Source organism: Oenanthe melanoleuca, chromosome 13 (assembly GCF_029582105.1).
Source record: "Oenanthe melanoleuca isolate GR-GAL-2019-014 chromosome 13, OMel1.0, whole genome shotgun sequence".
Taxonomy (NCBI): Eukaryota; Metazoa; Chordata; class Aves; order Passeriformes; family Muscicapidae; genus Oenanthe; species Oenanthe melanoleuca.
In genome coordinates this window covers 15044786-15071298 of record NC_079347.1, presented here as the reverse complement: position 1 = coordinate 15071298, position 26513 = coordinate 15044786, and the positions used below count along the sequence as shown (strand labels likewise).

At 40.4% G+C, this 26513-nt stretch overlaps 1 protein-coding gene across 3 annotated transcripts in view; it reads right to left on the bottom strand.

Moving 5' to 3' along the window:
* SLIT3 (slit guidance ligand 3) overlaps positions 1 to 26513 on the bottom strand; it is a 463613-nt gene that overhangs the window by 91011 nt on the left and 346089 nt on the right. For all 3 annotated transcript variants that reach the window (XM_056502336.1, XM_056502338.1, XM_056502337.1), the window contains 6 exons: positions 19767 to 19917; positions 18576 to 18650; positions 10740 to 10883; positions 8250 to 8393; positions 3172 to 3335; positions 938 to 1070 (listed from right to left, as the gene is read on the bottom strand). In XM_056502336.1, the coding sequence (XP_056358311.1) occupies positions 938 to 1070; positions 3172 to 3335; positions 8250 to 8393; positions 10740 to 10883; positions 18576 to 18650; positions 19767 to 19917 (811 nt within the window). The remainder of the gene's footprint in view (positions 1 to 937; positions 1071 to 3171; positions 3336 to 8249; positions 8394 to 10739; positions 10884 to 18575; positions 18651 to 19766; positions 19918 to 26513) is intronic.

The window sequence follows — 26513 nt, the reverse complement described above, 5'->3', positions numbered from 1 at the left end:
TTCCAAGGATGTATTCATCAATGCAGTTTCCATGTTGAGTTACCCCAGGCACTTCCAGTACCTTAATTCACCAACAAAGCCTTGTATTTGTTTACAGCACTGGGAAAAACAGTGTGAACCCCATTCTCTCCCTGTGAAGGGAGTAAAAATAATAGTAGGTACTATAAAATAGCAGAACCAGATTTTAGTTCATTATAAAATTCATCAAACATACCAATGAATTCAACCAATTATTTTCACATAGAAATGTTGATGAGATTGTAACAAGTTTTAGTAATGACTCACCTGGGATAGATTTGAATAAGGGCCTAAAGGGGAAAAGCTCAGTATTTCTACTGCCAACTACTTAAGTCAAGCAATTCCACCACGATATTTTCTTTCCATGGAAAGAAAATCCACTACAAAGTCCTAGGGAGGCATAGATGAAAAGACAACTAGAGAGATGGTTCTCAACTAGGATGAATTTACTTTGCAATATAATCTAATTGTCTGTTATTTTAGCCATTTCAGGAGGTTGGGAGAAAAGAATTCCTTGTTTCTACCACCAGCTTCCTTTTTTTTTCCTTTTTTAATCTCCTCTGAGGACAATTAGCTCACAGCTGTGTAACTCAGGAACATATTTTCATCATCCCTTCGAACTGCCTGTTGTGAGCTTGGGCTCCTACAGAAGCACTACAGGATTATTTGATACTAATAAATGCATTTGTTCCTACACTCAGAATTAATGGGTACAAGGACAGATAAACTCTGTTCCCATTACAAAGTGATTTATTCAGTCAAGGGACAAATAAGAGTAAGAATCATGGCCAGAACATACGGAATCACCAAAGCACAGATGACTAAAGTCAAAGGCAAACCCCCCACGGACCCACAAAGGCTCAGTGTGCTGCAGTTTGATGAACTTCTCGAGAGAGGGGACAGGTAAAAGGTAACTTACAGCTCAGTCACGTCCTTGGGAATTCCCTTGGGCAGCGCCCGCAGCCCTTTGTTGCTGCAGCGAACCACGGAGTCCACACAGGTACACTGGGAAGGACAAGGAGGGGAAAGCAAGCAGCTGCTCTCATCATTACCTGCACAGGGACAGAGGCAGAGTGAGAGGACATCAGCATTCCAGCTCCAGGCACCTGCTCTGAAGGTAACTGGTGGCAAGGAGGGGCACCTTGAATCCAGATCCAATGCTTCGGATCAACCTGCCTTCATGCAGCTTCTTTAAGCAACATGAGCAGTTCACAAACTGAATAGAACTTTTTTTTTTTTTCCCAAAGAGAAGCTACTCTGTAATTCTTCGAATTATAGTGCAATCCAGTGCATGAATCCCAAATCCTCTCCCCACCAGTAATATGCCAGCTGAAATGGAGAACTCAACCAGCACATTGCCTTTAAATTCATCTAGACAGATGATACTCACTATCTACTCTCCTTTTGGAATACTTTTTAAAAATTCAGCTTCTGCATGTTTATTTTTTACTTTTCAAAGTCAGCCTGGCACTTTGTTTATGATCTGAATTGTAAAGCCTCATTGTTTTTAACAACGATAACCAGGCAAACAACAAACCGAAGCAGCACACTTCCAATGGCTGGCAATCCATCTGCACACACATAAAAATATCAACTTTCTCCAAAAATGGTTTCAAAGATCCATAAACAGCAGATTAAATCTTGTAATTGAAGAACAATAGGGTTTCTGCAGTAGAAACCAAGGCTTTGAAGCTGGGAACATTAAAGCATGGATTTTCCCCAAAAGCAACAGGCTTTGCAAAACATAAGGCACATGGCTGCAGCAGGATCACGATGTATGTGAAAGGAAACACTTAGTGGCACATTCCCGGGATGACAGGAGGGGAAGCTCACAACTGTGTGTGAGCACAGGCAGCCCGAGCTGCCCGCACGGCGCGCCCAGCCTGCCGCCAGCCCGCTCCTCCTTTTCACTGATGCAAGCGCTAATTGAGACAGATCTGCCGCTTTCTTCTCTCTGCTGGAGGCACCCATGAGCACTGAGATTAAAGAAAAAGACTGGAAGTCCTGGTACAAGATAACAGAACTAGCCCTGACTCTGTGGGTAGGAATCATTTGCATTCAGAGGGCTGGGGAGGCACCACCAGACTACAGAAGAACAGAGATTTTTTTTTTTTTCTTTTCTTCCCCGCTGAGTTTAATGACTGGAAACAAAATTCAAAGTCCTTCATAAACCTGCAGAAAGAGCATGTTTTTTCAGCATATTTCATTTTCCCCTGTGTTCTGTGTTTCACACCCTGCCACTACTTTCCATTTGCCTCAATTCCAAGTTACTGCCTGACAGAGAAAGCTCCCAACTGTGGAATGACATTTTGTGCACCAGGATTCTTCTTTTCTCCCAAGTGTGGAATGTCAATCTGTGGACCAGGATTTTGGTTGGTTTTGGGGCTTTTTCTCTCTCAAATTAAAAGTGAATTATTCTTTTATGACTAAACTTGGGTCTCCTGAGCTCTGAGCTCAGGAACCTGGGCCTGCTGCCAGATTGCTTGACTAGGACAGGAATTAATTTTTACTCTAAGTAGGGAACTTCTATCACTCTTCTTGTCTCTTTAGAGGTATGACTAACTGCACCTCCAGCCTATCTGGTCTTAACAAGCTGCAAGTCAAGTTAGCAGGGCATTCACCAGGCAATTTTCTCCTCACTAGTTAAAAAAGTCTGCTGGATCAGAAGACAAAAACTACCTGGAGAATGAAAGAAATGTCAGGGTATTTTCTTTTAAACCCACATAGACCCGACAAAGTACAAAGCATCACTGAGTCATTTCACATAAGTGGGTTTTTATTTCCCTGCATACACCTTTTGCTGGTGACCCTGAACAGCACCCAAATCTAAAGACCTTCCAAGCAAGCATGACTCCCACTGGTTTCAGAGTGTTAACTAATAGTAAGGAAGGACCAAGATAACACCAGGATTAGACAAAGCAGAGCATCTGTCTATAATAAATTAATTCTTATATTTAGGTACAGATAGCAAAAATTCAGAAACTGGAAATCAAGAATAAAAATATATCACTCAGAGAGAACAATGATCTTCAGCTCTAGGTGTCTGTCTTTTCCATCACTAAACCAAAATGTTTACTATGCTTGGTAGGGAGGGACCTTCTCACAGAGGTGCCAACATTACCACAAGAACCAAATGTAATTGGATTTTCTTACCATCACAGGTAAAGTCCTGGACATCTACATCTTGGATTGGAATGTCCTTTAAGAAGAAGGGTTTCAAGCAGCGTGGATTTCCACTGACAATTCTCTTCTTCCTCAGCCATTTCCCCAGCCAGGCCAAATGGCAGTTACAATTAAAGGAGTTAGCCAGCAAATTGCTGAAAGGGAACAAACATGATTCCATTACACATGAACATACAGAACTACTGAAATAACTGCAGAAAGATGAGGGGCTCCACGTCCAGGCTCTTTCCTGTGTTCTGTTCCTGTGAGACTCCTCCTCCATCCTGCAGATCTGGGAAGTTCTATGCAGGTTTTGTATTAGGGCTGGGATTGTAATTAAAATATATATAGTTATGCATACATAGACATATGTTTAGAAACCAAAGTGCTTAAAATTATTATTTAAACATACATCTCTACCAGGGCTGGATTTATTGTGGAATCCAACTCAAGCTACAGCTCACACCCAAGCCTAAACTCATCTCACTCACACCCACATGTGCATGATCTTCAAAATGATCAAAATGATCAAAATGGGGCATGTAGCTGCCCCAGCACTCTCATGTGCTCTCCCCTTTGCCTCTGTCCCAGCCCATAAAAACCAGAGCCAGGAGGGAGCCATGGCAAGTTGAATTTGAGGCTCCTATTGAAACAGCAAGGATAGTTCTATATATGTACATATATACATACACAAAGCAGCACTGTCATCTTGAGCCACTTAGGAAGTTTTCTTAGGTCTGGATATCTGTAGAGAAAAGCATCTGCTCTGCTGCCTTGTGAACTTTGTGGGGTCTGCTTCAAATCTTGCTCCAGCTCCTGAAATATCTTCCATTCAGAGCTGCAGCCTAGGCATGGTGCTGTGGTGTGCAGCCCCCAAAGCAATCATCTGACACTTCCATGAGAGGGATGGAGCCTTAACACAGCCTGGCTTAGCAACTCTTTCCTAACTAAACTTCAGATGAAAGAAAGAGCCAGAGATCCCTGGTAAAAAGGGAGAGCTGACTATGCCATGTACAGAGAGAATCAGCTATGTATAGGGAGAATCAACAGCCTCAGTCTGAGGTTGCCTTATAGAAGAAGAATGAGCTGTCAAGGCCTGTGTATGGAAAATAAAGTATCTAAGCTAATATTGGTAGAATTTTCACATCATGTATGAATGTGTCCAAGAGTTAATATTTGGTAGCACAGAAAGAAAGATGATAATGGAACTTCTTTAAAACATAGCATATCTTTTAAGACAAGACATTTGAAGGCAAGAAACAGGCACTTCAAGTGCAGGTGTAGTGGCTGAAGTAGCTTGTAAGTCTTCACTTGCAAGATGCTTTCACAAACCTAAACAGGCAGTCAAAATCACATTAGGACTTCAGCCAAACAATCCCTCCAGAAAAACAACAGTACTGAAGACAAAAACATGTGGTACATTTGAGGTGGAGCAATTAGAAAGCAACTCCTAAATTCTGTACATTCTAGGCCAACATCACATAGCCACAATATGATTTACAGCTGCTCTCAGCACTGCAGCACAGCCCACTTCAATCACTGCTCTGCCCTGCAGCTCTGGGGTTAATCCCACGTGGATCTGACACAGGCTTTGGACATTGTGGAGAATGGAGAACTGGAGGGAGCAGAAAAATCAGCACAATGTTATAAAAATACTCCACCTGCTTCATACTAAGATTCAAATGCCACAGGAAGGTGAGAAAACTAACAGGTTACACAAGAGCTTTCAGACAGACTGAAAGCAATACTCTAATTCTAGCTGCTTTCCTTCTGAATTGTTTTCCTTTTTCTTTAATCCATAATGGGACCACATGCAGGATGCTTTTTATATTTTCCACACTGATACACTTTGGCATGAGCAGAGTGCCTAAACCAAATGTCTAAACTGCACTGAGTGAGCAGTGCTTCAAAGGCCATTTGTTCCACTGATGGAAGACAGTGAGATCATATTCACAGAGCTGCTTCCATGACACAAATCCTCAGAATTAAATCATCTACAACTGGAAACAAACAGCAGGTGTATATATTCAGGTTTCTGGAAAACCAGCAGCTCTGAGAGTAAAGGATATTTTGCACATCTAGAGAGCATCTTACCAAGATGTATCAAAAAATTTCATGAACATTCAATCTACAAAATGCTCCACATCACAAAATAGTAATTATCCCTGTCTAGAGAGGAGAGATTGCTTTGACTTAATGTGCTACTTCTCACTAGTTGAGCAGCAGTAACTATCCACAAAGCCTCCTTTTCTTCTTTGCAAACACAGGTTAATATATGATGTGAAATTTTTGGAATCTAGTTTGGAAGTTGGATTATGCTTTTTCTTAGTAAGTAAGAAAGAAATAGGTTGTTACAGATAAAATTAAAAAATAAACAGATCTCTCATTTAGAAATTAAAATCACTCGCAAAAAAAAAAAAAAAAAAAAAAAAAAAAAAAGGACAAATTTATCTTGTCAGCAATTCCACAAGTTCTTCTGCCACTTTAGCAACATCTAGATTTTATCCTTTTCCAGCTGCAGAGCAGGGATTTTTAGCTTTAATGCAGTATGAAGTCCACACATGTCCCTACATACATGCTCTTTCCACAGCAAGATTGTGATGCAACTTTTGATAGAAATGTAAGATGAAGTCTCTCCTTAAAGTATCACACGGATAAAGACATTTCCTACTTGACTTGAAATGGAATTGAAAGTCTGGAAAAGCCAATTATATGCCAAAGCTTTACTGAGGAAACTGACTATTCAAGTGGAGTTCTCAAATCAGAAACAGTAATGTTGGGCAGAAAAATTGATGTGAAAACTCATCATTATAATAATCAGAGTTCCTACACATACAATAGCAATTTACCCACTCAGACAGAAATGCAGCAATCAAACTTTTAGCAGAGATCTTGTACTAACATTAAATTCAGAAGTGTTTACTCAAGGAAATAGACATATTTTAAAAATCAAGGGGAAATAGAAGTCTTGAGGAATGAAATATGCATATCCTACTACAAGTGCCTCTTCAAAATTGCAAAGAAGTCTCAGAATATTAACTATTTAAATGGATTCTAGTGACCTGCTAGAAAAACATGCTGGAATACATCTGGATGTTTTTGAAATTAGGTCGAAAATATATTCTGGAATTCAGGTTAAGTTTATACAAGAATATTTATTGGTCATTCTGGCATTAGCTTCATGAAGTTATTTCAATAATAATCCATGGAAAAGGAGTTCTGCTTGCAAATATCTCCCCTTGACTGTGTAAGGACTAAACAACATGACTGAATTCTCCATGAGAAGAAGTGCAAGTGCACTTCAAATTAAGATGCTACAGTGCCTAGTTTAACCAACAACAAAATAAAAATTGCTATTTTTCCTACAAAATAGATGTTCTTCCTCTATTGGAAATCATTATATAGGGCATTATTTTCAGAGCTGCCCATGTTTTGAGAATATCAACTAGACTGACTCACAAAGGGTAAGAACAAAAGGAACAATATCCTTTAGTGCTGCAAATATGCCAGGATAAAAATGGAAATGGGGCTTTGCATGAATTTTTGTCTGCCATTGATAGATGTAAAAGTGTGGGCTGAGCAGGGAAAGCAGTGACACCATCTAACTTCAGTGGTGGTATCAGCCAGTAAATCCACCTACAACAGAGCACTGCTGGGAAATGAACAAAGCTGAATTCTACATTTATGTGTCAAAAACCACCATGGCCTCAACCAAAGTCTAAAGAAGTCAAAACCACACCTTTTCTGCCTGTAGATCAAACACAGAATGAAAATGAGTCAAGGAACAAAGTTTTCCACCAAGGCACAGCTTGGAACCAACAGGATTACAAATCAGTGCCAAAGCAATGCATTCTAATTAGCAGCAGCTTTAATTGCTCTCACAAGAGGAAAAAAGAAAATGGGCTATTTTCTAACAAACTATGACAAAGACAGTTCTATGAAAGCAAAGCAGGGGCTTCACAGACTGACTCAGGGAGGGAAGCACAGAGACAGCTGAGAGGAGCAGGCAGGCACTGCCTGCAGCACAGTGACAACAAGCTTTCAGCAAGTGCCACTTGCTTTGACCAGAGACTTGAAAACATAAAAATAAATAATCTGCTTGTGTTTCTCTCTTTGTCCATCAATTTCAAGGAGACTCTTGGGACTACACAATGTAAAAGGAAAGAAAATTCTGTGTTCCTTATGCTGCACGGACTGATGCCAAAATGATAACTGATTTGCTGGTGAAAAGTTGCCACAGCAAAGGGAAAGTGTAAGCAACAAAACAGCTGAGATTCAACACTTCTTTCTTTGCCCAAATATGATGGGAAATGTTTTTCAATCCTGAAATGCAATAGGATTGAGTTTATTTAGACTGGACAATTAGGCTGTATTTTCAGGACAGACAATTTCCATTAACAGCAACACCAGGGTCCCCTCTCACAGCTGGAAACAAAAGGCAGACTTTCTTTCCATATTTATCAGTCTGTACTTTATTAAAATGGACATACTAAAAAAGCATTTAAAAATATTTAAGAAGCATGGGAAATATTTCAAGGAATGATTGAAAAGTGTAAGAGAAAGAAAATAAAGCTTAGGTTGGGATTTTCAAATTCATATTCAGTAAGACTTGACTATTTTGTCTTCTTCAGATGCTCTGAAAATCTAAGAATTAGCTCGTAGACTTCTGATCTTTAACTAATTTAACTGAAATCCAAGAAAGTTGTTCTTACAAAATCAGACTCTACTGGCACTAAAGCAGCTTCAGGGAGCTGAGTGTGTGATAAGCTACACTCCTTTGATCTGCAGAAATTGTTTTACATGACCTTCCCCTGCACTGGGCACAGTGACACAGCAAAACAGTCATCCTCCCTGAGGCTGGCAACCTCCAAGTATTTTCAGCCACGCCAGCTGAAACTATTAATTTTTTTTTTTTAAATCACACCTTGTATCCTCCAAACCTGTGATTGCAACAGGATGGATTTTTCTTTACCTAGATGAGATTTTCCATATCAACTGAAAAGTCCTTTATTCAGAAGGAAAGCACAGCACAGCACCATGACATGTTCATCCATAAAAAGATAACTTACATTGTAGACAAAGAGACCAGTGTGCTGAAGGCTCCAGGGGTGATGGTGCTGATGTGATTGTCATACAGAGAGAGGAGCCTCACTGAGCTCAGGCCAGCAAAGGTGTCGTTGTTTATACAGCTGATGGAGTTGCTCCTCAGCATCCTACAAGGATTAAAACAGGGCATTAAGAACTACTGGGAAGGGGTACAATTTCAGGATGGGAGGTGCTTTACCAAGGGCATCAAGAGAAGCTTTGGAAACCATTCTGTTTTTATTGATTGCTGAAGTAGAAAAGAGTTAGAGGAGGGTTAGATTCATGTAAACATGGTCTCAAGAATTTAAAATTCATCTCTTCCACTCAACATCAGAGGCTGATGGGAGCTGTATGTCTGAAAGCAATATGCAATTAAAATTATCACTAGTGGCAAACTTGAAATAAAATCTAAAGGCTCAATTTAATAAATATCTGAGAGTAAGCTGAGATGTATTTCAGGGATCAATTGAGAAAGACTGCCAGAAGTGTGTGACAATAACAATACTGTCTGCATTACTTCTGCTCATGTCCTGAATGTTTTTTGTAATCCACAATGTAAAAGTATGGAAGGAAACAGTATCCTCATCAAAAATCAAGAAATATCTTAGGAAAGATTTCCAGACCTGGCACAGGCTCTGGAATGTCATTATCATCATTAATTGTGGAGACAAAACCCAGTAATCATTCTATAAAATGGTCTTTGCTTGGTGTTTGTACCAGATGAATCAGTGCTGTGTTTTGGAAGATGCATCTCTCTGAGTTGTTATGGTAACAATGAACTCCACAATAAAGACCAATTAATCTGAAAGACTGGAGTATCTTGTTTCACTCCATTGCAAAAAAGGCTCATGTATTTGTTACACTGCATGCCAATCAATATCTGGGTCTGTAAACACCACTGCACTGTTGTGATATTCCTACTTAGGTGAAAAATTATTCAGTAATTAAAGCACACTACCAAAGATCTCCAAAATACATTCAGCCCATGCTGCTGTTGCAATGAGTTGATCCTTCAAACTGAGGAGGGTTAACTCCTGAGTATCAAATTCATGCAGTGAACAGTGGAAACTCAGACTTCCTTAGAGGAGTTTGAATTTAAATCTGATATTGGTATCTGCCAGCTGGGCATTGAAATGCTGTACCTGAAAATCACCAGAGGGAGATTAGATGTGGCTGGGAAAACATCCACAGCATCACCACACACATGCCACGTTTGAGGCTGAGCACTGGGCTGCTTTTGCATCACTGGTTTCTGTGCAGTTACCACCAGAAGCACCACGGTCTCTGTCATTTTGGGATTGCAGCTGGGGTGAAACTGTGTCAGGAAAGACCCACAGGGCACACAGACACACTTCTGCCAGGTCAAGAGCACAAGCTCTAAAATGAACAGGTAGTAAATGAGAGAATAAGGCTTAGCAGCAGTGGAAGCATTTCTCCTGCCCTGTATGGAACGTATCAGGCAGCAGAACTGCAAGATGGGATGGATGAATTTGAATGCCAATATATCCTGTACAGTGATTTATTACATTGCAGGAACATAGAGTCTTTTAAAAACTGGACCATGACCCTCACAAATGCAGCCCCTTTCCAAAAGATTACTCTTTTAATGCTGAAAGTCAATTAATGGATAGCAATATATGTCCCTCAAGCCAAACCCTTTGGTTTCATATCATGGTTCACCATGCACTGTGTGCCCTTCCTGAAAGAAAACTTAGACTCACAAATCCTCATATCATGCTGTGTATATTTAGACTGCTTTATCAGCTGGGGGAAATGTAGGTCAGGTCAGCAGGATAGCTTGAATGTTAAGCATCTTTTTATTAAAAAATGCTGAATTTTGTTTAGGAGCACTGCCACAGGCTGCTTTACAGTATAAAAATTGATTTAATATCTATGGGCAGTATTTTCAAATCCCTTAGTAAAGTGCATACATTAAATTAAAGAACAGATGGCTGTAACCACAAAAAATGTTAATGGAACAGCAAAAGTTCCATATTTGTCATTACAGAACAAAGTCCTTGAAATGAAACTTGAATTTCCTTTTACACTTGAGTAAGGACTGAACTAATTGTGTCATGATACCTTGCAACATAAGCAGTGTTTTTTGCTAATGAATAAACTGCATATTTTAATTGCATTTTGATTCATTGACAGCCCCGCCTAGTCAAGTGTTTTCTTTCTACAGCACAGCTCCAATTTGGGTGGAGGAACAGTGGGAGGATAGACAAAGAGATAGCAAACACGTTCCTACTCATCGTTTCCACAGGAAATAAGAAAATAATAAAAGCATTAAATGACTGGAAGCGCAAAAATTTGACACGTGACAGGAGCCCAATCATCCCTCCTGTGAAAATCTGCCCATTTTACAGAAATGGCACACAAGCCTCCAGCCTGCCCAGGACTAGAGACGTGCTGCAGCCCTCCCACACGCACTGGCTGCCAGTGGCAGGTCCTGAGCAGCAGTTTGCACTCACAGGGTCCTCAGCCCCGCCAGCCCCCGGAACATGCGGCCGTGCACCGACTCCAGCTGGTTCTCGGTCAGGATCAGCTCCTGCACGCCCGACGCGCCCTCGAACGCGCCCTCCCGGATCTCCTTGATCTTATTGTTGCTCAGGTTTCTGGAAGGACACAACCAGTCACAGTCAGAGAATCAGCAGGGTTTTATTCCAAATGTCACACGGGAAGGAGGAAGATGGGAAGAATTTGCTCCTTTTAGTGGTTATCTAGAGAGGCATTCACTCAGCAAGGAAAGCATCCAGAAATGCAAAGGTGTTCCTACAAATAGCTCCCTTGCACTCAGCAAAACCACAATTATTTCAGCTATATGAAGGTAATTTAAATTAATGCAGTTAACAGCTTTAAACACCTCATGCAGTTCTTTCTTATCCATATCTCAGGAAACAGTAAGTGATTCCAACAATAACAATAAACAGGAAGTTTCCAGCATCTGATTCATGTCCATAAAGTTATGGACAATGCTTGGGTCTTGGTGCTCATCTGGCAAAAGTCATTAATGTTACTGCCACTGAAATGGTGTCACAAATAGAAATATGGACAACTTTTATTCACTGTACCATGTATCTGACACCAACTTTAGTATGTGCACTTAAATAAAAAACCAGCACTCAAAAGGAAACAAGTATCTCTTAATTGCCAATTCACAGCCACTGCAATACACAGCATTATTTTCTGAATATTTACTCTGCCTATACAGTCTCAAGATGTTTGCTTATAGATCAATATTAGAAAACTTTGATCTACAAAGTCAAATGAAGTTCTCCTGAAATGCAAAATTAATCTTTTGAATATTTCATATTTGTGAAAACCCCAGTGAACAGACAATTTCTGAATGATAAAAGTGCCATCAGAGATGCATAAATATAAATGGCATTTAATTATTTAAAACATTTATATAGAAGGCCTTAAGCACATTAAAACTTTGAGCCTGAGTCCTTCAAGCAGCTCCCATGATGTCCTGTATAGATTATGATGAATAATTCTATTTGTTGAGGATTATGACAGGAAACATTGTTCTTTGTTTTACTATCTACAACAAAAAGAGAAAGTACAAGATGTGTTCTTGGTCCCAAGAAGATGCTAAATTCCAACACCATTACTCATGCAGAATAGCACATTATCCCAGAAATGATCCCAGTACAGACACAGTGTGAGTAATAGTTCCAAAATCCAATTCCAGGTGATATAAAACAAATGACAAGGTATCAGATTAACACCTGGGCTACTCTGCTTAGAAGAGCTGGCAATCTTACTGGGATAAAAGTTGACAGAAGACATGGAAAGAGGACAGCTTGGCCTCAGATAGAAATAATGTGGGTCTTGCTCTTTTCAGAAGTCATCACTTAATAAAATAAAAAAAAAAAAAAAAAAAAGAGCCTTGGAAATATGTTTCATGTGGGAAACTGGAGAGCACTGGTTTATGTCTGCTGAACAACTGTCAGAGAGTGGGCCCTACAGCATGTGGCCCATCACCTCTTGTGCTTTCTTGTGATCAGAAAGAATAGGAGAACGCCAGCAATCAGCCAAAAATAACATAAAAACATATAGAAATACTTACACACAGATTTCTCTTTCCAGAACTTTAGTGCTTTGTGCTAACGCTCACATGAAGAGTTTATGTTCAGTGTCAAAGCAAGTCAAGGGAGGATATTCTGACATATGCATTTAATTTTGGGGCTCAGCTATTTCTCTAGTGGAAATGTTTATAGCTCAGCATCTCTTCAGAATGCTGGCATAAATAAATGCTCCCAAAGATGCCCCTCCTGGTACAGATCATGCCACGATGCATATTTGCACAGAATAAGTAAGTAAATGTTTGTGGGGGAAGGGAAGGGAAGTTACTGCCATAGACAAAGACTTTGCAAACTGATCTACCTTTGTAGTTACAAAATTTTATTAGTTACTTTTTAGCATATAAAAGATACTTAGGTACATACATTAAAACATGGGGGCAATTTTAATGGTCTATTGGATACTGAAGGCAAAAAAGAGCAAGTATTGGAGACAAAAACTGGCCACAATCTGCAAAGGGATTGCAAACATCTGAATTTTAATTGCTGTCAAAGGACTTCAGCAGATAGACAACTCCTCTTATTTGAGTTAATAATGCCTGATCTTTTCAGCAACACAAAATTACCCAAAAATATGCCAGCAGTCTCAGAAGAAGCCAATTATAAATACCATTCCCATGCAAAAGATTTGAAAATCCAAGATTATGTTGAAATCAAAGTTGCAAGGCAGAGAAAAGAGCAGCTCTGCAATAACAAATAGGTAAAGACGTTATAGCCCTGAAATCCTGCCTGGAGTATTGTCAAAGCAGATGTTCTGCCAACCTGGATTTTGTTATTTGTCTTCCTGAATTAGAGTTTCCATATCAGAATGCAACAAAAAAAGTGGTAGATGACAACATTCAGTCATCCAAAAAAAATTTTTCCTCCTAAAGTCTGAACAGCTAGAATAATAAACTTGAGAAATTATGTACTTTTTAGTCTAGAGTTACCAGGAAAAATAATCAGCTGGTATAAATCTTAAAAAATAAAAGCATTGTAACCTTCTGCCTGGTTTGCAGCTCAGAGACCTCTAACTCCATCCTTCCCAGCTCTAAAAGATTCTTTTATATGTGATCATCACACTTGACAAGGAATTTTTTATCAGAAAAAGCCTACTGACAGTTTATAGCAAACTCCCAGTACACAAACGCCCCACCCTCTTGCAACATTGAGCTTCTACCAGGAATTCTTCTTGAAATGCTGGAAGACAGTTGAAAAGAGACTGAGTTTTGAGATTCCTATGCCCTCTGGCAGGGCCCAAATGGGAGCCAAGCCTGATCTCAGCCTGGTAACTCCTGAAGGCTTATTCCATAAGGACTTCCTGATTTACCCTGATGATAGCATTTAATCCTATTTCCAGACTTTTATTTTGAGCAAGAGGTCAAAATAAATTTTCAGAAAGCCTGGGTCTGCTTTATGGGAGGCTGTGAATAGGAAATGAAGAGATCAAGAAGCTATCAAGGTGACATTGTTCACTCAGCTCACTTTTCAGTTGAATTTTATTTACTTTACGGCTGAAGTTTATGATATTATTATTTCTGTTGATCACAAAACTTCAACACAGAGCAAGCTGGATTCTATTCAGCTTAAGAAGCATTCACCCTGCTGTACCTGCTGGGTCAATGTCAGGATTTCAGCTCCCTACTGCTGAGTTACTGACACACCTTTCCATCTGGAAAACCCCTGAGCCCAGCCCAAGCACAAGAGATCTGCTCGGTCTCACATCCAACCCTGCAGTTTTATGATAAAAACAGACTGATCTGAGTGGGGTTTCCCTAGAATATTTCTGTCTGCTGGGGATGTGTTTGGAATATTTAAACACATGTGAGGAGGAAAAGGCCAGAGCTGCTGCATTCCCCTGGAGGATGCTGAGAGGGTTTCACAGCCTTTACCAATAGTCTGGCTGGGTTTGATGGTGTGAGCTGTTTTCAGGAGCTGCATGGCTGAAAGTCTGAAATACTACAGAGTGAATTGCACCCAGTGACACTCCTATACTCATCCAGCAGAGCAGACTGATGGCCTTGCTGTAAAAAACACAATGAGCCCAAACACCATGAAGCACAGCACACTCCAGAAAATAAAGTCTGCTTCTGTATAACAGATGACTGCAACCTCATTTGCCATGGCAAAATTCATGTTTAGGGGAAGGAAGAACAGGTAACAGCCATTTCCAAGGGCACAAACTATTTCTGCCTCCCCAAGAAACTTGATATCCTGGTTTTGAAACTGACTCCTAGTCTGCAAACTTTATCATGATTCAATTTTATTTTACATGTAAAATGTTCAAATCCTGGTCTGACACTCCATACAGTTCAATTTAGCAGAAATACTTAAAGCCAAATTAAGCCTTCAAAGGCAATTACATGCTGGAGGTGGGCTGGCAGTACCAGCTATTGGCAAGACAGCCTGACATTTCTTATAATAAAGACCATGTTATATGTTCACTTTGTAACTTTGGCAAGATTTAACTGAATGAACTGTTAGATGACCCTTTCAGGTTTTGAGGTAAATATTTTTTATTACTCTTGTTCTCAAGAGAAGAGGTCAGTCCCCTTTCTCCCCAGCAGTGCATGAAGTATGGCAGTTCACCTTTTTATTTTGAAAGTGAGCTCATTGCTGAATTTTTTTCCCTGCAGAAACAGCTGCTGAGACCTCAGTGGGAATGGTCACTGATTTCCTGTAAGCACAGGAGAGTGGGCAAACTCTAGAGATGGCATCTGGGGGCTGCAGCCTCTGCCTGTGGGTCAGTATCCCATTTCAGCAAGCCAGGGTATCTCTGTGCTCCCTCTGAGTCAGACACCAGGGGGATTTTGGACATTGAACCTTTCATGGGCAGGAGACCCCTCCAGGCTCCCACTGCCATGGAGTCCCCAGGCACTCCAAGGTTTTTTCTCTGATTAACAGCTTGAGGTACTGACAACTGGTGGAGGTCCCAGCATTTGCTTCATGCTGAATTTGGTAGTTGCTGCAAGAAAAGAACTGCTCCCTTCCACAGAAGTCAAAACCTCACCTCTGTGAATAGGGATGTCTCCTGTTTCCCCCCTCCCTACCTGAGACCCTGATGTGTTGAGTTCCCTGGAAAGATAATTAATTCCCTGTGAATGGCAGGAGCTTCCAGCTCCCATGGCTGGAGGGCATCCTGGAGCCTTTCTGTATCCTGGGATAGCACTCCCCCAAAAGTCCAAGTCCTGGAGCTGCTCCCACTCTTCAAGAGCTCAGAAATGCATCTTTTCATTTCTCCTGCACTTCAGGCAGATTCAAAGTGCTGTTTGCTAACCACTGTAAAATATCAACGACACAGTCCTTGGAGCCTGAAGTCAGTGGGATGGGACTTCAGCCTTCAGAGACTTCAGCTTTCCCTCTACACTTGCAAGATCAGGTAAGGCAATATGGAAAGAACACAATGAAAGCAAAACAGAGGTCACTGGAGAACCCAGTAAATTACTTCTGGACTGGATTAGACCTGTCTAGAAGAATCTGCACCAATCTTTTTATTCTATTGTAAAAAGCATTAAACACAAAGATCATTAAAATTTAGGTTATGAAAGTAGCATTATGTATATGGGATTTTGCAGTTAATTATTGAAGTTAATTATCTTTTTTAATAGGCACGTGCAGATATGTTAACCTTTTAAAAACCAGCAGGGTAATTGTAGCAATTTAATTATTATGTAAAATGCGGCATCTCATTGCATTTTGTATCTCTAACCTTTAAATTTCTATATCAAGAATTCAATTTTGTTTTGCATTAAAATGTATTAAATCCTAGGCTGACACATCATACAGTAAGGTTCAGCTTAGGAGGACTATTTACAGACAAAATACACCACAACAGCTAATTACATATTAGAGGTGGGGTTGGTGCTACCACCTATTGCAAAGGTGGTCAGACACTCCTTTTTTTTTTCCCATCATTTTGTCTCTCTCTGGAATTTTTCTGGAGCTTTACCAGCCACAGTGGAACCATGGTTCTCTGAAATGAAGATTCTTTGCAAAGTTCCTTGGCATGGATCTGGCACTAGTCCTAAACTCAAGTGAAAGACAACCAGAAGACAAGTATTCAAATACCCTTCAGATATGCATATTACAGATATTTAGATTAATTTTGAGAAAAAAAGAGTATTTCAGAGAAAAAAAAAAGAAAAAAATTATATTATTTAGGTTTATGCCCTGCCACTGCAAACTCTGAGCTGTTTTCTTCAGCCTAGGAAGCAATTTAATTTCCAGACAGATTCCTCCACCTGCTGTTTGCCTTTAACACTTAAGTAGACAAGGAATATATGATGAGACAAAGTCAATACTGTCAACCAAATAATAGTTAGGTTTCTTGTCCCTTATAGACACTAGAAAATGGGGATTTGATCAATGTTCTTCCTCTGTGATTTAACAGCATCAGTGAGCCCCAGTGCAGACCCTGTGCTGACATTCCTGGCACACAGAGCTGCTGCTCTGGGACCATGAGCAGCAGCAATCCCACCTGTGGCATTCCCCCACATTTCACTTCTTGCATGGTGGAGAGGGGCCTTTCATTGGCAGAAAGATTTGGCCTAGTTAACTTGGAAGGAAAGGGGTATTTGTTTGCTTTTTTCTTCCTGGTAATTCCTTCTTTTCACAAAATGGAAGAAACAGGAAAAGAAGTCTAATCTGGCTTTTTAAGGATCAGGCCACTGAGTAAAGTTGTGGTTGAAATGTTGGTCTGTTCATATGAAAAACGACCATTTTCAGAAAATGCCTTTAATTAAAATGGAGAAATTTCATTAGAACATCAGGCAGAACAAAAGAAAAGAGCTCAGCTACAAAGATTTCCTAAAGAGCTTCTGCTTGGAGGCTGCCACTAAAACCCAGCAAGAGACACTTTGTGGGGTGCAGCTTCTTCTTGCCATGAGTTTGACCTGCTCTTGCACACTTCTGACCTCAGCAGCTACCAAGGACAGATAAAAGAATCTTTTGTTTCACAGAAAACAAACTCTTAAAAATACTCTCACAACGGTTTCATGCTGGATTTATGCCCAAATACAGCTCCTGTTGAGGCATCCCTCCCTCCCAGTGATCGATGTGGACAGGAAGGACAGCACTGCACTTCCCTGCAGAAGTTTGAAATAAAAACAAATTATTCCAATTTTCAAACCATAAATCCTGAAGGTTTGATGAGGACAGATGTTTTCCAGTTTGAGTGTACACTTATATAGCATGCATTTTTCATTCCTGTTTACTATCTACTTACACAGGGAACAGAGCACTTAACAATGTCAACATCATTTTCTGAGTGCACTGTAGCTACAAATTATTGATCATTCATAAAACATGAGGCAAACGTTTGTGATTAGTTCCCCAAGTCTGATGGCCTGACTGACACAAATACCATCCCACCCCAAGCTTGCAGAGCCTGAAACTCTTGCAAAAATAAAAAGAATCCCACCACAGTTGCCTCCAAAGCCCCTGAGATCTCGCATGAGTTCAAATGGCCAGAAAGCTCCAGATGGCACAAACCATGAGAAACAAATGCAGAACTAATTGCCTGGTTTGGTTGGGTTCCCTAAATTGGTTTGATCCAAACAATAAAACCTTACTAAAAGCAAACAGTTAATGAGACATTAGCAATGGGTCTATAGGGTTAAAACTTTAAATAACTTTCAAAGGATCCATTTTTAAGGCTATCAGCAGGTATCTGACATATTACTCTCTTCCCAAAATGCTGCTCTTATTAAATATATACAATGCACTATGCCAGGACTGTCAGCAGAGTTATACAGCTATATTTGAACAACTGATCTATATGTTTGCTAATTTATTTTCCTCTCTAAACCAATAATGATCACCAGAAGCTGCCATTGTCCATATCTTGTAATACTATTTTCCTTTGACTATTTGAAACAACCACACCACAGCTGGAGGCACACAATACATTTGAGAGACAAGACCAAAATGCTAAATGTCATAATCTTCTCTAACAATAAGAATACATTGGAATAAACTCTGGGACAGAATTCCTGTCAGTCTTTTTGAGTGAAAGACTAAGACATGTATCCTTAAAAACCCACTGAAACATCGGCCTAGGGATCTTCATCTGTCAGTGTGGTTAAACTGTGCCCATCCATCCGACAGGGAACTCTTTCAGTTTCGTTAAACTCACATTAAAAAAGTGATTTCTATTACTGCAGTACTAAACGATAAAAAACTCATCCCTTCCTCCTTCTTTCCAACCCAAGGCTGCATATATTCTAACAAGCAACTCAGACTTACATTTTCCTGAGGTTGGGCAATTTCTTGAAGAGTCCAACAGCTTCCAAAACAGAAATATCATTGTCGTTTAGACGCCTGAGAGGAACAAACCAAGAAATATTTAATGTTTTACATTAATCTACATTGCCTGTAAATATATCCCTGTGACATTCAGGGCTGCCACACAGAGAACCATGACCTTTTTAAGCAGGGCACCCTCTGCCATCTCCCTCAGACTCCTACAGGTACAAGAGTTGAGCTTTGAAGGAAAAGGGTCATAGAGGACTATCTATAGTAAAAGCTTAGGATGCCTTAAAGAGTGTAATGCCAAAGGACAGTGTCAGGGCCCCTTCATCTTCCAGTGCATGGGATAAGGAATTATTGACCTGATCTATTGCACACAAACCTCGTTTGTGTGACTGAACCTCTGTGGTGCATTCTGCTACAGGAGACACACAATTGGAGATGTGGTCCATGTAACCAGAAAGGCTCTGATATCAGGTCCTTTCCTATAAAACTCTGCTGATCTTCAAAATGAATGTGAAGGCCACTGTCTTGGCAGGCTTGGGATGTAAAATTCTTTCTCTGATTGCACATAGCTCCATTTTGCTATGTAGAATCTTTGCTGTATTTTTTCTTGACTTCAGTTCAATAATTTTTATGAGGTTTTAAACAGAATAAGTACAATAAATACAACACTAACTCAAAAAAGAAAATTCTGTTTGAAGGGACTGCTAATGCAAGAAAAGAATCTTGAGTTGATAAACAATAAAAATGTTTTCTCATACTCAAATTTCTTGAAGTTACATTAGTTTAATAAGACCTGTTGTATCCAAGTAGCAGGCAATGCCGAGATGGAATGAGCTCCTGATCACAGATTCACTCAAATAGTTAAAACCATTTCTTAAATAAAAATGGCCAGGTGCAGAGGCAGAGGACTCCAGGGTAGACTGGAAAGGAAGGACACAGCTTGGGCCTGGCCAGCACTGGAGGAGGACACATGGCTGGTGCACGGGGCCGTGGCTCCTTTCTCACCCCCACAGCTGGCACAAATGCTAAGGAAATGAGAGTTGTGGTGCAACAGAAATAAAATCAGCTTTCCCATTTTCACACTGGGATGAAAGCAGGAGGTGCCTTTAACTATGTGAGTCCCTTTTAAAGCATTTAGACACTGGAAGAGGCCAGCTGAGCAGCTGGCAGAGGCACACTCACAGGTCAGTGGTGTACTCGGGGAGGTGGCTGGGCAGCCGCGTGAGCTTCTGGTTCGAGCAGTCCACGATCGTCCCCTCGCAGCGACACTTCTCGGGACACACCAGGTCCATGAAACACTTGCCAGTGAATTTACTTCTGTAATCCTCTGACCCTGCAATAAAAGGAAAATATATTCCAGCAAACAGTTGTTGATAAGTACAGCAACTAGGGGTATCATGGAATCCATCCTCAGCATTGCCTCCTGTCATCCCCCAGCTCCCGCACACAGTTTTAATACTTGCCAAGGACTTGTGCTCAGCAATTTTAAAAATTGCTCCCAAGACCTGTCCCTGGTTTTTCACTCTCCCCTTAACAGACTAATTCCTTGTCTAACAAGCTTACCTGTTAAGATATTTTCCAGCAAAGTCACTTTTTTCCCATTTGGAATTTAGTCCAGCAACAAGGAAAAGGCATCTCATGAAAGAATTCAAATGACAAAAGACCTTTAAAGATATCATTTGAAAGTCCCAAATGTTCAGACCTCAGCTATTAGAGCTGGTTTTTAGAGCAATCTTTTATTAGTCAACCTTGTCAACTTTCCAACAATTAGATATCTTTATTAACTATGTTAAACAAACAGCAAAGGAAAGTAATAGCAGTTTAAATCATTTTCATTTTAATTAAGGAATGGGTAGAGCATACTTAGTGAGAAGCACTCCCTGATGTGCCATTACATCGTGATTGCCAGACCTCTTTGACTGGGTTTTTGACCCATTCTAATGAAATGCTTTTCCAATTAGGCTCAGTGAACTAATCTGTCCTTTTCAGGTTTGGTTTTTCTTGTTTAATAGCAGCAGGTTGGAAACTCGATCTCAGTGCTTCAAGGATCCAGGAGGATTAATAAATGTGTATGAGAGCAAAGTGCTGCCAAACCCCCACCATGCAATTCCTGCCCACTCACTTCATATTTCATAATGGAAGCACCAGACCCATTGCAGGAACCCTGTGCAAGGCCCAGGGATTGAAATTACCAAGAAACATTTTTTCAAGTTTTCCAAATTTTTAAAAGTCAATTACAAGGCTTTCTCAGAGAGAGGAGCTGAAGAAATGTTTGAAGAACCCAAAAACATCAACAAAAACTTAAACTCGAGCTGAAATTTTTTTATAGAGACTTGACGACACTCATCACCTGCTTCCCCTTCCCAGACTGATAAATACACCACTGCCCATTTTATGACCATGTACTATTTTCTGAAAGAAAAAGATGCTTCCTAAATCCACTATTATTTTTAATTTATGTTACACATTATCTCCACAAGGTTTATGTTATGCATTATCTCCACAGGGTGATGCAGTGAAAACAATTCTACAGGCAATTCAACACTTTGATCCCACAGACACACTTTGGTTTAGTTTTGGTATTCCAAGTTGGAATATGAGAACATTGACATTCAGATTTGTACCTTACTGCTATAGTGGTGCTAAATACTTTGCTGGTTTTTGTGCTTGCTATAAATTATACATCTAAAGTGCAACTTCCCTGACAGCACAGCACATAAAGTATTAGGACCACTGGGCATTTGAAAGCATTATAAAAATACAGTCTAAGATTTTCCCCACACCACTACCATTTAAATTCTTATCCTTTTACAAAAATCTAACATTTGATTTCCAGTCCTAGGCACTCCAGGCTTGGTAGTCAGAATGTTTGATTGTTTACAATTCCTTGGAAACAATACCAAAGACAAACAGTTATCAGAACCAGAGTTTATTAAAACTGCTACAATCACAGTACACATTGAATAACTCACCAACAACAGGTGATCAGAAAGTGTTTTGGGAATCCCCAACTTAACCCTTGAAGGCACACTTATAAGTTTCCTAGTGAAAGTTCTTGTGGAAAAAAATACAGACAGAATGAAGTTACATAGGGTAAATATAGTTGGCACCCACTCTCCTGATTGTGAGGCACACAACCTTCCACACTGCAGCAGCTGTAAGAAGCTGATGCTGCCTGTGCCCCTGTGCACAGCTACCACCACTGAAACAGGGGAAAGAAAGGTCTCTCAGCTCAGCAGGAGAGGAAGGGAGCAAACACCACCTTCATACTTCTTGGTTGTTCTGGTTTTTCTCTCTTTCTCTTTTCTCTCTCTCTCTCTTTTTTTTTTTTTTTTTCTTCTTCTTCTTCTTTTTGAGTTTAAATAAGAGTTACTCAGGTAATCAGTGAGTCAAAAGTAATCAACAGCCTGTATGTGCTCAGCAAGTACTCAGTCATTTCTTAGCCTGAGAGACAGCAGGAATCACCTGCCAAAGACCAGATAAAATTTACTATTTGACCTGAGCCTTGAGATCACTTGGACAGGTGGCTGCTCTATTAAGATATTCCCATCTGGGATAGCAATGTGAAATTCAGCCATCTGCTTGCAGAACTGTTTAAGCACATACATCCATTCCTCCTGACTGCAGGGCTCTGAGAGAACACAACAGGACTCAGGAAGCAGAGTTCACCACCACAGGCATGGAATACTTCTTGCACACTATAAAATCATCCATGGAAAGCCACAGAGAAGACATGCATGACCTCTGCTCTCCAGTCTCTAGCAATTCCCCAAATTAAGAAGAATTAAAGTTTGCTGTAAAACAAGTAGCCAAGGCAACAGCAAGGCCTGTGTGTAACTGAGGGCAGCTGTGGTTATTTGATTTGTTAGTTACTTTGATAACATTTTTATTTCACAACCAAAGTGACACCACTATCAGGTACTATGATTTCTTATTATCATAAAACAAATACACCATGGCATTCTACAGAACAGCAGCACTGAGATATAGAAACATCTCATTTCCAAGTGCTCAAACATTCTATGTGCCTTTCTGATAACCACATGGAGAATTAGGTGACAGAGAGAAATACCTTTTCATTCTACTCCTCTTCTAAAGCATTGTTTAGAAAACCTGATTTCAGTTTTTAAAACTTAGTTTTGCCCAAAGGACTTAAAAGGCATTCTGGAGGATCTGTTCTGCTACAAATCAGGCTGTCTCAACAGGGCTTGAAAAGTGACCTGATACATTCATTCTAGAAAATGATCCAACTGCCTCAAATTTGGTACCAAAAATATGACCATTGAGATCAGCTGGTCTAAAACATGAATGAAAAACCCAGGAATCTCAGAAGTTCTTCCCAGAACCATGAAATCACAATTCTTTCAGGGGATAAAAAAGAAGTGCATTTTTTGGTCCTAATTCCTCATTGCTAGTGTTAATTTTTATCAGTAAATACAGATAAAATCTAAGAATCCTAGATGTTCTTCTGACAGCTCCATAAAAGATATGTGACAAATTTGCACAACAAGGCAATATTTCAGTAGAGAAAACTTCTGTATGAGCCCCACAAAGTCCTTTATGAATAGGTGTCATTATCTCTGTGTAGGGAGGGTTAGGCAGAAGTATTTTGAAGATCTTACCTAAGCTGTCAAAGCTAAAATGGCCCATTTGGATTTGCTGACTCAGCGTTGCCCTATGGAATTATTGGATAGTGGTGTTTCCATACAGGCCATGTTAGCCATGTCATTTTCAAGAGATGAAACACAATACTTTGCAAACCCTTCTGAAGTTTTTTTTTTGCATTATATTTGTTCACAATGCATTGCCAGCACATTAAGAGCAGGTCCACAGTTAGGTTGAGTAGCAGGTGTCCTGTTGCAGAAATGGCATCCAAAGTGTATCTCAAGTGGAAGGATTCACTGGACAGCTCAAACAGACAGATGCAGCTGACGTTATGTGCAAGGTAAGGAGACAAAAATTATTTTTTATCTCTGTAGTTATGGCTGGAATCACCCTTGAATATTATCAACCAACAGAATGCCTGACTCCTTCACTGTGAGAGCAATTGAACAGATTAATTACTTAGAAATGGTTATTCTGCATGCAAGCCCTGTGGAAAGTCTGTGCAAACATCACTGTGGCTCCCTGGCAGTGCCTGGGAGCCTGGTTAGCAACACTTCACCTGTTCCACGTCCCCGTGCGGAAAGGGAAAGGGGATCCTCACCTTTCGATGCTTCTGCCCCAGCAGAAGTATCCAGGCATGCCATGCTGCAGGGAGTATGCAGCCTTCCATGGTGCTTGACAGAACCATGTTCCATTTGTATTGTTCTACCACATGGTTAGATCAAGCACAAAGGAAAACCCCATGGACAGCCAGAGTCAGAGTTAGGCAGCGCCAGAGAGAGAGGAGCGTTGAGAGGAAGCAGCATGGAGAAGCACAAGCTGAAGGTTCACGGAGAGCTGCTCTCCACTCCACCCATGCAAAAAGGTGCTGGATACAAGAGGTCATCCTTTATGCTACTGCAGGAACACCCTGGAGCACAATTGGGGTTAGTGAACACGAACAGAGCCCGGGCGAGTTCAGAGACAGAGCTGACACGATAGAAAACGCTACCAGAGGAGCTCTCACTGCTCCTTCCACACACTGAATGCCCAATCTACGCTGCTTTTTACTATTTACTCTCCCCTGGTGTCCCCTTTCAGTAAAAATGCCATTTAGGTTTGCTCCATTTATTTAAATGCAACCTTAGAAATACCGCAGCCCATGTTAATACCAGCAGATTTGGAGCTGATGGCCGAGCTCTGCCCTTAAACACTCCCTGAGTGCCCTTTGAGCCTGATTTCAGCTCCCACAGGCCATCATGCTGCTGGCACTCACACTGACAATCTGTAATTGCCACTGCTTTTCTTCTCTTCTTTTTTTTTTTTTTTGTTTCCTCTGCTCTTTCCAGTAGGGTAGCACACACATGCTACTACAGACATAGACAGCTGTTTCTGAGCATATTTGTTGTGTTTTGTACATCATTGGCTGATGGAAGCTGTGCATTCTCTATTTCCAACATCCTGAATTATTTCAAACAGCTTTGTTCTTGTAACTCATTCCTGCAACTTTGACATATAAAGCAGGGCATTCAGTTCAGGCTTGACTGCTCCCACTGGAATAAAGCTCTCGCTGACTCCACTGTCTGCAGAGCTGTGCCAGTGGACAATGATTTTGAAAGTCACATCTCAAATGTTCTTGCAGGATTCCCAGATGAGAGAGGAAGCAACTGCCCTCTGCAACTGTTCACAGTGTTTTGCTGGACTTCAGTGAAGGTTAGTGCTTGTACTTTAAACACAAATCACTTTCCTTAGTAAGGGGTTTGCAGAGCCCAAAGAACAAAGTCAGCACCAAGCAGATTATTCATTACCTACATGGAGAACAAGGCAAGTGCTTGAGCAGAGATGACAGATAATACAGCAGGGCTCTGTGCTTCACCATTCTGCTGTGACCCAGCACTGTTATGCAGAAAAGCCAACACTGAGCTACTTGGGAACTTCAGGAAATAAGCACAGTGTTAACTTATCCATCCCACACTGTGGTTTGGCTCAGCAATGAAAGTAAGGGAATTTCATCTATCTTTGAAATCTAAGAAATAAACTGAAGCAGTTTTTTAGGGCAACCTAACACAAATCTTCACTCTCCACAAGCTGCAAACTAGCAAGAGTCTTAATTGATAAAAACATTAGATTATTAATTTTCTTTTGTGACTCATGCAATGTGGCACAAAACCACATAAATTTTCTCACCTGATTAATTCAAAGTACGCCTAACTCTGGAATCCACACCTCACTTACTTAGAAATGATATCTGTATCTAGCAGTCCTGCCAATAATTTTGTATGGCTCCAGTGAAGGATGTAGAATCCTATATCCTTATTCCTACACTGCTTTAATAAAGCAGAAATTCTGGCTGGGCTCTTCAAACAAATTAATCCACAGTATTCTGTTAAACAATGACAAGTAACAGTTCATATCTTCCAAAGACTTTTATAATATATACTGATTTATGGTGTTAAGTGGGATATCTATAATAAACTCAGTAATTTCAGTGTCAATGAACTCTTTCAGTCCTACTAGACACAAATGCAGCCTGAGCTCTGTGAACACCTTCCTGAGAAATGAGAAATCCCATGAGAATATTTGAACAAGTCTCTCTTCCTGTGCTGCACTAATTAAACACCACTTACAATAACTGCCTAAACTAATCACCAACTGCAATGAGAAAGAGGTACCAGCACACAAAGAAATCTGTCAAAATCCTAATTTATGTCCCTAGAATACAGGAGAGCAGAAATACTAGGAAAACACACTGTTTTATAAATTACATTTAGGAAAATTCCATAAGCCTTTGGATGTACGTAAGACTGTCCTGCATAAATGTTTGAAAAAAAGAAGCTGAAAAGTGAAATACATCTCCAGCTATTTGCCAGCTTCCATGAAAACCCCTCCCTTCAGACACCTTTCACACAAACAGCATTGCATGGTTTGCTCTTGGTGTTCACTCACTTCTTGTAATCCACATTCTGTGGGTTACTGAACCTGCAGTTGGTAAAGAATTTGTATACAAATCTGAACACCTATTTTTAACAGTCCCATCAGGCTGCAGCACCTCAGGAGACTGCTGCAGCCTCAGAATAGCCAGATGAAAAATTTATTGTCCACCTGCAGCCCCAACATCCTTGCACTGGTTTTAGCTGATGAGCTCTCTTCATGCCAGCAGCTCCCCAGTTATTTTCTGTATCCCATTCAAGTGACCACTACACACACAAGAAGTTCTACCTTAGCACCTCTGGTGTTGCTCAACTTAACCTCAACATATGGAATGGCAACATCAGAGGAGAGAGCAAACTTTGTCCCATCATAATTTCTGAGGTCAAAAGAGCAAATCAATCACTCAGCTTTCTG